Source organism: Callionymus lyra, chromosome 18, assembly GCF_982586985.1.
Source record: "Callionymus lyra chromosome 18, fCalLyr1.hap1.1, whole genome shotgun sequence".
NCBI lineage: Eukaryota > Metazoa > Chordata > Actinopteri > Syngnathiformes > Callionymidae > Callionymus > Callionymus lyra.
The window spans coordinates 9,311,700-9,322,858 of record NC_141835.1 but is presented as its reverse complement, the minus strand read 5'-3'; the positions used below and the strand labels follow the sequence as shown (position 1 = coordinate 9,322,858).

Genomic DNA, 11,159 nt, shown 5'->3' with positions numbered 1-11,159 from the left:
AACACACAAATGCGATCAAATAAATACAATAAACACAAACATATAAAAAAGCTATAAATAAATAATTCACCAAGTAAAAAGTGCATTTCAAGCATGAGGGAGAGATTTGTCACAGCATCTTATGGCAGAAGGAACGGAGGGTGTCTTAAAACGATCCATTCTGCAGTGCATGGAGAGGAGCCTGTTGCTGCAGGTACTCTCCTGAGCCGCCATTTTATTGTGATATATATATACATATATATATATATTAAACATAATTTTTTATTAAGTTTCAAGGATAGACAAGACAAACATGTAAACATATATAAAAACCTATTCAGAAATAATGTGATAAAAACAAAATAAATAAATTACAATTCAGGATTTGAATCACAACTTTTATCTTCTTCTAGTATATACTATATACAATAAATATATATATTCCTTAGTCCACTCCTTTTCAATTAATTACTAAATCAACTTATTATTTTCCATAACATGAGAAACTTGTATTCAAAGTAATACTAAATTCTTTTTTTTCATCTCTAGAGCAAAATTATGTGGGATCATATGTATTTTTTTCAATGTATTCTTAGGCTTGATTGATCTTTCAAAATGGATTTTTTTAATGTCTATAGATCTAATGATATATCCGATATATATATATATATAATATTAGCAGAGAACAAGAGTCTAAACAGGATATTACTTCATGTTGTGGATGATGACAGTCATCCTCTGAACACTGTCATCAGTGAACAGAGAAGCAGATGGAGCACGAATGCTCCTCCCATGATGCAACACTAATAGACTCAGGGACTCATTCATTCCTCATGCTATTAGACTGTTTAATTTTGAGTTTGGGGCCAGGAGTAAAAAGATGATTCTATTCTATGTTAATCTTTGTATCCTTTTTCTTTGTGTTATTTTTTGTTCTTTACACTTATATTTCTGTCAGTTGTATTTTTGTTCTTTATTGCACTCTGTTCTTGTTTCATGAATCTATCGTCTGTTTTTTCTGTGTGCTGGAAAAACAATTTTGTGAACGAGATCTCAAGAGGGATCAATAAAGTTTATCTATCCATCTATCTATTTAACTCAGATTTTTTTTCATTTTAATTTTAAATGTATGATTTTTCTAGAGCTAGAGTAGAAATAACATTTCTCAACGATATGAGGAGAAGGAGGGCAGGAGACATATTTCAAACACAGGACAATCAAATGCTGAGGTTGTTACAGAAAAGTCAGGTATTTTACTTTAAAGGTTACAAGAAATGTCCATTTCTTGGTCTTAAACACATCCTACAGTGGCTTTTCATCATAAAATACATTTTCCACTATTTTACCCCCTTTTTTCTTAATTAACAAAATACATTTTTTAAATTATCAAATATATATGTACAGTATATATTAAAGTGCTTTTCTATACCTCAGACAAAAGTCTGTTTCAAGGTGAGGTCGGGGTTAAGCGAGCATGAATAGAGACAAACGATCCGACTCGCGTGTCAACACTGAGTATCCAGTTTAACCCACATGCATGTTTTAATGAGTCGACCGCACAACGTTAGCTCCGGTCGACATTAGGACGACAAAGTGTTTCTGTTTTACTCAACAAGGAGGAAAAAATAGCTTTAAACAAACAGTAAAGTGTAATAATAAAATAAATGCAAGTTTGATAGTTATAGTCCGTTCTTTTGTCAGTGCTAGCATAACAAGCTCTAATGCTAAGCTACGATGCTAAGCTAATATGCTAGCATTAGAAATCTTTTTATCTTTATAGCAAAAGTGTGAAATTAAATTGTATTAGAAAAGGCTTCAATATAGGCAAACACTGAATCAATATAAAATAGAAAATAAATTCTTCAAATAAGAAATGCGACCTTGCCATGAATAAGCTAAAGCTACATTTTATATACATTTAATTAAAATATTCTCACTATAAATGAATGAATGTAAAGAACTTATGTATATAAAGTCAATACTAAATACTTATGAAAAACATCTGTATTTATTTTATTTTTTGATTTTAAGAGGGAATAATGTTCCACAAAAAGGTCAATATACAAATTTAACTAATATAACTTATACATTTTTTTTTAAATTAAATAACTTAGAAATTTGATCTCACTATATGTGAAGCCAAGATAAAAAACATAAAATATATATATAAAAAAATAAATATCAAAATGAAATTGAATTGAAAATTATAATTATAAACAGCAGATTTTTGGGTTTAGTTTAGTCAGAAACATGTACGTCAGTTTTATAGTTCCACTGAAATACAATCAAAGGGCCACACGGGGCCCTCAAACCTCAGATCTGCTTTACAACATTTTAACTATTGTGATGAAATTGTTTTGTGCGTCGTTATATTCGTAGAGTTTTTTGTTACATGAAAAGAGGTCACATCTCCACTGACGACATCAGAGCCGACAGATGGCCTTCGAGAGAGTCACCATCCCCCGACACAAGAGGGGGCCCCGAGACCAGCTCCCCAAAAACCTCACACGATCCACTTTGAAATTTTAAGACACAATCGGAGGTAAAAAAATAAATAAAAATAAACGAAAAACGGCTTTGAAAGGTAGATATATATATATATTTTTTAAAACAATTCAAGTTTAGTTTTGCAAACAAATAAAACAGACAGTTAAATATATAAAAATATGTTTAATGTGTCCAAAAGTAAAAAATCAAATCAAATAAAAAGAGGAATAAATAACAAAAGTTTGACACAATAGTGCTGAATATTATCGGACGACAACATAAAGAGCCTTTTTTTTTCAAGTTCCTCATCTTTTCATCAAAGAGTTCCAAACAAGAAGAGAAATACTTTTCTCATGCATATATTCATGTTTTTTTTTTAAATAACGAAGCAAACACAGAACGCTCTGGCTTTGGATACTGCATATGGAGCTTTTAAAAAGCTGATCTTTTTTTTTGTCAAACTCAATTGACAACCACTGCTGTGGGTTCTGAGTTCTGATGATCTTGGATGCGTTAGATCTGGTCCATGGCTTTGACACACATGCTTCTGCACATTTTTTTTTTAAAAGTCTTCTTCACGGCAGCTCTTCGTCGCTGTCGTCCACCTGCTGGATGATGAGGTCGGCGCCCGAGTCCTCGGCCAGGTCGTCGTCTTCGTCGGCCATCAGCCACGCCCTCTTGCCGTCGTCCTCCTCCTCCTCGCCGTCCACGCCCAGCAGCAGCGCCGGCTCGTCGTTGCTGCCCTCCAGGCCGATGTTGTCGCAGCCCACTTCCTGTATGCACGTGGTGCACATGCGGTAGCGACGCGTGCCCTCGCACACCACATGACCCGTCTCCTCCGTCACCTGACACTTGCACTTCCTGCACACCAGCTTCCTGGCCTGATGGATCTGAGGGGGAACATCACCAGAATCAAACTTTAAATCCAGAGAAGCCACTTTTTTCTGTGGTGACACTGATTTGGTCCCTAAAAGTATTTTTAAACATGAATAGTACTGCATTTTTCATTGGTTTTAGGGCATTTTTATTTATCATTTAAGTTATGTGTCATTTAATTTATGGGGGCCATTTCTAGTCCGCCAAGTGATTTTTCGCGGCCCTATAAAGACGTGAATTGGGGTAAAACATGGGGGACATGCAGACTCAAACCTTTGGGAAATTTTGAATTAACCACTGTGTAATTTTTAGATTGTGGGAGGAAACCAGAGTGCCCAGAGGAAACTCATTCATGTGATGCTTCCCCCCCAAAAAATAGATACAATACCAAATCAATATTTTTTTTAAACTTTTTAATCCATGTATTTTTTGGCTTTTATATTACATTTAATTTTACCATAGTTATTTTTTAATTTAATTTTTAATAAAGTGTGTGTGAAAGAAAATAATTCGATTTTTTATTTACAATATTCAAGGTCTTTTTCCATTTTTGTGTTGTCATTAAACTTCCGGCCGCTAGATGGCAGCACTCATTATGTTCTCCGCATCTAAAGGAGCGTTGAGATTTCCGGCAATGGCTGAGGACTAGAGGATACAGTGACCCCAGAAGCTGATGTTTTCGACAAATTTGTGTTTCAAAACAAATGAAAGCAGTTACGACTTCGTCAAGAGTAAGGTAAGGTAAGGTAAGGTAAAACTTTATTGATCCCTCAGGAGGTCTCCTTTGGGAAATTGTTTCATGTGGTCTGTAAATTCTGCAACACCAGAGTCAAGTACTCGACAATACTACCAATATATCCTTGTTACTACAGTATTAAAATATATTAAAATGTATTGCATTTTTGCGTCTGTATCTAGATACGTTTTGCATATCCAGATTCTTGCCAATATGCAACTCATTTGTTTCTTTATGCAGACTTCCAAAAATGGATGTAATATAGTTCCCACCGTTTCAAAGTGGCTCCTGAGATGCTCCAGGCGAGTGAAGCGCTTGTTGCAGGCCTGGCAGGGGTACGGCCTCTCGCCCGTGTGACAGCGCAGGTGTCGCTTCAGGTCGGCTTTCCTCTTCACCGTGTGAGGACAGAACGGACACTTGAATCTCATCATGGGTCGATCTGCACAGGAGAGTTTGCGTTTACAAATATTCTTTAAAATACATGAACAGAACTCAACTTTATTCTACTCAGATATTTACAATTAACAACATTTGCAAATGGAAAAAGGTAAGAAAAATTAAAATATTTTCAAAATATAATGTTAAATCGCAAAAAAAAAAGAAAGAAAGCAGAAATAAAATATTAACTGTAAAAATATATCACAAAGAAGATATTTGTTTCAGTGTGATACAGTGTCAAGCATTTTACTAAGGGAAGTATGTTACAGTGCCAATTGTATTATAGGGTAAAGTGTGTTACAGTGATACATGTGTTACTGGGAAAGTATGTTACAGTTTAAATTGTGTTACAGGGTAAAGTGTGTTACAGTGATACATGTGTTACTGGGAAAGTATGTTACAGTTTAAATGTGTTACAGGGTAAAGTATGTTACAGTGATACATGTGTTACTGGGAAAGTATGTTACAGTTTAATTGTGTTACAGGGTAAAGTGTGTTACAGTGAAACATGTGTTACTGGGAAAGTATGTTAGAGTTTTAATTGTGTTACAGGGTAAAGTGTGTTACAGTGAAACATGTGTTACTGGGAAAGTATGTTAGAGTTTTAATTGTGTTACAGGGTAAAGTGTGTTACAGTGAAACATGTGTTACTGGGAAAGTATGTTACAGTTTAATTGTGTTACAGGGTAAAGTGTGTTACATTGAAACATGTGTTACTGGGAAAGCATGTTACAGTTTAATTGTGTTACAGGGTAAAGTGTGTTACAGTGAAACATGTGTTACTGGGAAAGTATGTTACAGTTTAAATTGTGTTACAGGGTAAAGTGTGTTACAGTGATACATGTGTTACTGGGAAAGTATGTTACAGTTTAATTGTGTTACAGGGTAAAGTGTGTTACAGTGATACATGTGTTACTGGGAAAGTATGTTACAGTTTAATTGTGTTACAGGGTAAAGTGTGTTACAGTGAAACATGTGTTACTGGGAAAGTATGTTAGAGTTTTAATTGTGTTACAGGGTAAAGTGTGTTACAGTGAAACATGTGTTACTGGGAAAGCATGTTACAGTTTAATTGTGTTACAGGGTAAAGTGTGTTACAATGAGAAGTGTTTTACTGGGGAAGTATCTTACAGTTTAAATTGTGTTACAGGATAATGTCATACAGTGAGAAGTGTGTTACATTGTGAAGTGTGTTACTGAGCGAAGTATGTTACAAAGTGAAGTGTGTAACGGGGTAAAGTGTGTTACAGTGAGAAGCGTGTTACAGAGTGAAGTGTGTTAGTGGGGAAGTACGTTACATTTTAAATTGTGTCACAGGGTAAAGTGTGTTACAGTGAGAAGCGTTTTACAGAGTGAAGTGGGTTACAGGGTGAATTTGTGTTATAGGGTAAAGCGTGTTACAGTAAGAAGTGTGTTACTGAGCGAAGTATGTTACAGTATAAATTGTGTTACAGGGTAAAGTGTGTTATTTTTTTTAAGGTTTAAAATAAAATAATTAATTTTTTTAAATTAAATTTCAAGGCGTTTGTTCATTTTTGTGTTGCCATTAAACTTCGGGGCGCTAGATGGCTGCACTCATTATGTTCTCCGCAGCTAAAGAAGCATTGAGATCTCAGCGATGACTGAGGACGAGAGGATACAGTCGACTCCAGCAGCTTTTAATGCTGATGTTTTGACACATTTTGTGTCAAGTGTTTTACTGAGGGATTTATGTTACAGAAGAAATGGTGTTACAGGGTAAATTGTGTTACAGTGACAAGTATGTTACAGTGAAGTAAGTTACAGTGCAAAGTGTGTTATAGGTAAAGTATGTTACAGTGTATTACACAAAAGAAATGTGTTACAGATTGAAGTGTGTTACAGTTGTCGAAACTCTATCTTATCTTCCCATGGGTGCTATAGGCCCAGTGGGTCAGGAATGGATGTTTCATTTGTTTCCATAATGGCTTAGATTCTGAGATAATGTTGCATTTGTATTTTCTTGTCTCATTCTTTCTCAAACTATGAAACAGTTCCAACAGTAGGGGGAGCCAGAGATAAATATTTTCAAAATCTCTGCACTCACCTTTGTGATACTGGCCGACCGCACCGATGATCTGAGGAAGTGTGGCGTACAGATCGTCCGCCTTGTCAGCCTTCTGGTTTCTCGCCTCCTGGAGGTCCAGCTCGTCGTTCTGGTTCTGGCGAGACGGGTTGGCGGCTTTCCTCTTGTGGGCACCTTTTATTCGCCTGCGCTCCGGTCTAGGCAGCGTATAAAGGGGGTCCTGGGGGTCCTCGTGGAAGTCATTAGCTGGGCTGCTCGGGTCAGTCTTGATGGCGGAAAGATCAAGGTCCAAGTCTTTGCCCATGAAGCCCGACTGAGACCGGGAGTTGTCCCGCGTCCACAGCGCCGGAGGGGGGCTCACAGAGCAGGGTCCGTGATGCTGCGGGTCGCCCGTCTCCTCGCCCACGCCGCTGGTGAAGCTGCAAGTCTCCGACAGGCTGAGTCCGCGGTCGCTCTCCTCGTCCTTGATGCTGATGTCCAGGGAGGACTTGATGAAGTTCTTGCAGTAGGTGATGACGTGGTTCATCTGCAGGTAGCTGGCGGCGGACATCACCTCGATCACGTTGTGGCTGGACAGGTCCAGCTGACCCGAGTAGATGAAGTCCAGGATGACGGTGAAGGTCTCGGGGCTGAAGACGTCGAAGGTGGCGTTGACCGAGTCCGACAGGCCCTCCGAGGTCTGGGACAGGAGCATGCGGAAGTAGCCGCTGCAGGCGAACAGGACGTTGCGGTGGGCCCTGAAGAGCTGGCCCTCCACCAGGACGCTGCAGTCGCAGAAGAGCTCCTGGTGCCGCTGCTGGTTCAGCTGCTTGAGGAGGCTGTTGTGATGAGCCACGGTGATGTCGGCCGTGTTGAACCACCTCTGGGGCTGCCTGCGGGAGACCAGCACAGCGTCAGGACCACATTCGTCGAGACATCCGATGGCAAATCCCTTGTCTGGTCATTAATAATCAGCGACATGTACATTTTTGAAGTCCACACGAGGTCTCGTGCCCTCGGGCAAATCATTTCGCTTTAATTAATTTCACCATAAAAGGCAGAGCTATGAGATATACAAGATGTAAGCTAATGTAAAGCTCATAAAAAAAAAGTTCTGAAGAAGACGAATAAAAAACAAGCAGCATAATATATGCACGAAGAAAGAGGAGATAAAGATAAATAACTTTAACATTATGGGAAAACTTCTAGAATATATTGCAAAAGATAGAAGCATATATGCCTTAATTGAATTGATTTTCTTGTTTTTTATAAAATATAAAATTAATAAATTAAATATAAATTATATATAATGAGTTAATGTATAATTATATATGATATATACAATGAATATATAAATTATGAAACAATTCTGAACAAAAAATAATATTGATATTTAATTATTTTATTTTACATAAATTATATACATATATATATATATAAAAATATATAATTTAAACACAATTTAAATATATATATATATATATATATATATATATATACTGTATATATATATATATTATTAATAATATTATTTACTTTAAACCTTCTAAAGTACGTATAGTGTAAATGTTTTATTTTATTAATATTATTTATTATAGATCTACATAGAGTTAAATAGATTTTGTATATTTTGAAGTTGGATGTAGCACGTGTTATTATTATTTTTTATTATTTTTTATTTGTTTAAATCTACGGACAATACATATTGATACTGGTATCATTTTATATACAGGATATTGTTGTTATAAACTAACTAATGTATAATATAATTATTACATTTTTATTTCACCAAATTGACCAACATAGAATTCATTTAATGTTTTACATCTTTATAAATTAATTATTCTTTAAAATGTTTTTTTTTTACTATTATTATTTATTATAGATCAACATAGAGTTAAATTGATTTTGTATATTTGAAGTGTGATGTAGCACGTTTTATTATTACTTTTTTTTATTATTATTTATTTACAAATCTACGGACAATAAATACTGATAAATGCTACTGGTATCATTATATATACAGGGTATTGTTGTTATAAACTTTCTAATGTATAATATTACATTTATATTATATACATATATATTTCCATAATTATTACATTTTTATGTCACCAAATTGACCAACGTAAAATTAATTTAATGTTTTATATCTTTATAAATTAATTATTCTTTAAAATGTTTTTTTTTTTTTTAATTAAAAAGAACGCATGTGTAGGTCAAACATGTAGATTTGACAATAAAATAACTTGAACTTGAGCTTGAAATATCAACATAAGAACTTAAACACAAATCCTCATTTGATAGGTACTGACCACTGCATTAGAAAAAAAACAACCGGTGATACATATAAAGTTTTGCCACTTTGAGGATTTTATTCGCTGATATTAAAAGTATCTGCAACCATTTACTCTGCACTGGAGCAGCAGCAAGCACCGCCCATGTGACTCACATCTCATTGGCCCCCTGGAGCTTTCAATCACTACCTTGTCCTGGGCTACACCCGGATCTATACAGAGAGCATCGGGTGACAAAACCCAGGACCCCTCCCTACCCTAATGGAAGGTCCAACACCAAAACTCTCACACCTGAACAGTCCTCGTCATTAAACACCAACGAGTTGTGTTACAGGGTGTGAGTTGTGTTACCACGGTGGTCATCCCTCGCAATGGCCCGGTTTCCAACACCCGCCCGCCCGCCTGACTGACTCAGCCCGGGCCGCTCATCACTTCCCCGGATGAGAACCGCTGGTCCTCCTGCTGAGGGGGGGACTACTCGACCTACAAAAACGAGTGCTGCAGTTCAGACCCCGGAGCGACGCCCACTTCAGTGCTCCGGCCACCACACAATAGAAAGACCCCCCGAAAAAAAAAAAAAAAAAACCCACCCGCTATATATCCGACCTCGGTTCCGCTCGAGAGTCGTCCGGAAACAGCCGAACACGCCCGCTTTTCATCCGTCAAGTCCACCCGTTTTTATTCTCGCTCGCTGGAGGTCCGGAGCGGGGGAGGAGGATCCGCCTTCTGCCCCGGACCAGCGTCCTGTTCTCCAGGCGTGAGCCGGAGACAGGACCCGCTGACGCCCCCCCACCACCACCACCCCTCTGTGTCTTAAAAAGCCTCCCGGAAAAAAAAAAAGAAGCCAATACTCACTGGTGGCTGGATTCGCCCGGCGCCCGGTAGAACCTGCTCACCCCCAGGTCCGTCACCACATCCATGTTTTTTTTTTTGTGTGTTTCTTCCTTCGTCCACTTCCTGCTCAGCCCTAAAGACCGGAGCCCGGCAAACGAGGCTGGAGCTCAGTGCTGACGTGGGCGTTTATTAACTGGGTGCCCGGAGGGTTCCAGGAGCCATTTAAAGCCCCAGCGCTCCTCTGGGTGGGAGACTGACCGACAGACCCGCACAAAAGAGCGACTATTTCCAGCATGGAATTCACATTTAAGTTGAATAATTTTCAAAAAAAATAAATATATACAGTGACCCTTGTAGGCATTAAAAAAAAAAAATCTCAATATTTAATGCAACTGTGAAAAATATTTTCTCAGTTTAAGCTTAAACTCAAATACATATAATTTGTATAATAAACTAAAATAAAATGTTTATTTAGTCATTTTAACTTGAGTTTTAATGCAGCTAACTTTTTTTTTGACTAGCCTAGCTAGCAATAATAGTATTCTGTTTAAAATATCTACCATTTACGTTAAACCTGGAACTGCTAGGTTCAATAAAATTAAAAGAAAATTTTCGGTAATTAAACCTAAATTGGTTTCCACCAAAAAGGTGGAACCCTTTTTTTTAAATGTAATTCTTCAGCTACTAACTCTATCCAATGCTAAAAGCTAAAAACACAACTTGAGCTCAAGTTTAAAAGTCTCCTCTCACAACAGGAAATGACATCACGGAAGCAAGAGGAAGTGAAGAATCTGCAAAAAACGGTTCAAAAAAAGGTTTGACTATCATATTTATAGAGCAACTTATAGTTTTTATGTTGGTTTAAATGATAAAAGGTTTAAAAAGAAGAGTTTTATTTACCACATTTGGAATATTTTGCAGTTACCCTTTATTTTAACTGGTTGTAATATAAGTAAATGCATTTCTTAGAGATAGCGAGGTGTTTTGTCAACCAGGAGAGCCTCAGAGTAGATCTTAAAAAGACTTTACTGAAAACTAGGTTCCTAAAGAGGGAAGAGTCCGCGCCTCTTTGCTTCAGCTGCTGCCCCATCGACCCGACCTCCGAGTGGCCCAAGAACCTTTTTTTTTCTGACTCATTTTGGTAGTTGTATAATTATTTAAAAAGTATACTTCATGCACTATTTTCCAGACTATATTTCCCCTCTTTTAATTGTTAAAAAGCACAGATTATTTTATTTTTTAACCTTTAAATTAACTTAATTTATTCTTGAAACGCTTCAAATAACTAATGCTTTCCTCTAAATATTATTATTTTTTTATCCTCTAATTTGGCGTTACATACAGATTGCACCTGTCTTTTCTCGCTTTTAAATATTTGGTATAAATGGCATCAAATTTAAATTAATTAAAAAATAAAAATATTATTAAACCTATTATTAAAAATACACAAATAATTGTATTCAAATTAATTAATAAATAATAAATAAAT

General features: G+C 36.6%; 1 protein-coding gene across 1 annotated transcript; it reads right to left on the bottom strand.

Moving 5' to 3' along the window:
- Positions 1 to 2,655: 2,655 nt before the first annotated feature.
- zbtb8a (zinc finger and BTB domain containing 8A) lies at positions 2,656 to 9,773 on the bottom strand. Its single transcript, XM_087780175.1, has 4 exons — positions 9,692 to 9,773; positions 6,582 to 7,432; positions 4,351 to 4,517; positions 2,656 to 3,356 (listed from the first exon to the last, which is right to left on the bottom strand). The coding sequence occupies exons 1-4, from the start codon at positions 9,754 to 9,756 to the stop codon at positions 3,042 to 3,044; spliced, it is 1,398 nt and encodes a 465-aa protein (XP_087636301.1). The 5' UTR covers positions 9,757 to 9,773; the 3' UTR covers positions 2,656 to 3,041.
- Between the last annotated feature and the right edge of the window lie 1,386 nt (positions 9,774 to 11,159).

Excerpts from the sequence above, each read along its gene's own strand:
- zbtb8a (XM_087780175.1), bottom strand. The coding sequence starts at position 9,756 with ATGGATGTGGTGACGGACCTGGGGGTGAGCAGGTTCTACCGGGCGCCG. Across the intron at positions 7,433-9,691 it reads CCGGGCGAATCCAGCCACCA|GCAGCCCCAGAGGTGGTTCA; the intron begins GTGAGTATTGGC and ends GGTCTCCCGCAG. Across the intron at positions 4,518-6,581 it reads GGTCGGCCAGTATCACAAAG|ATCGACCCATGATGAGATTC; the intron begins GTGAGTGCAGAG and ends TCTCCTGTGCAG.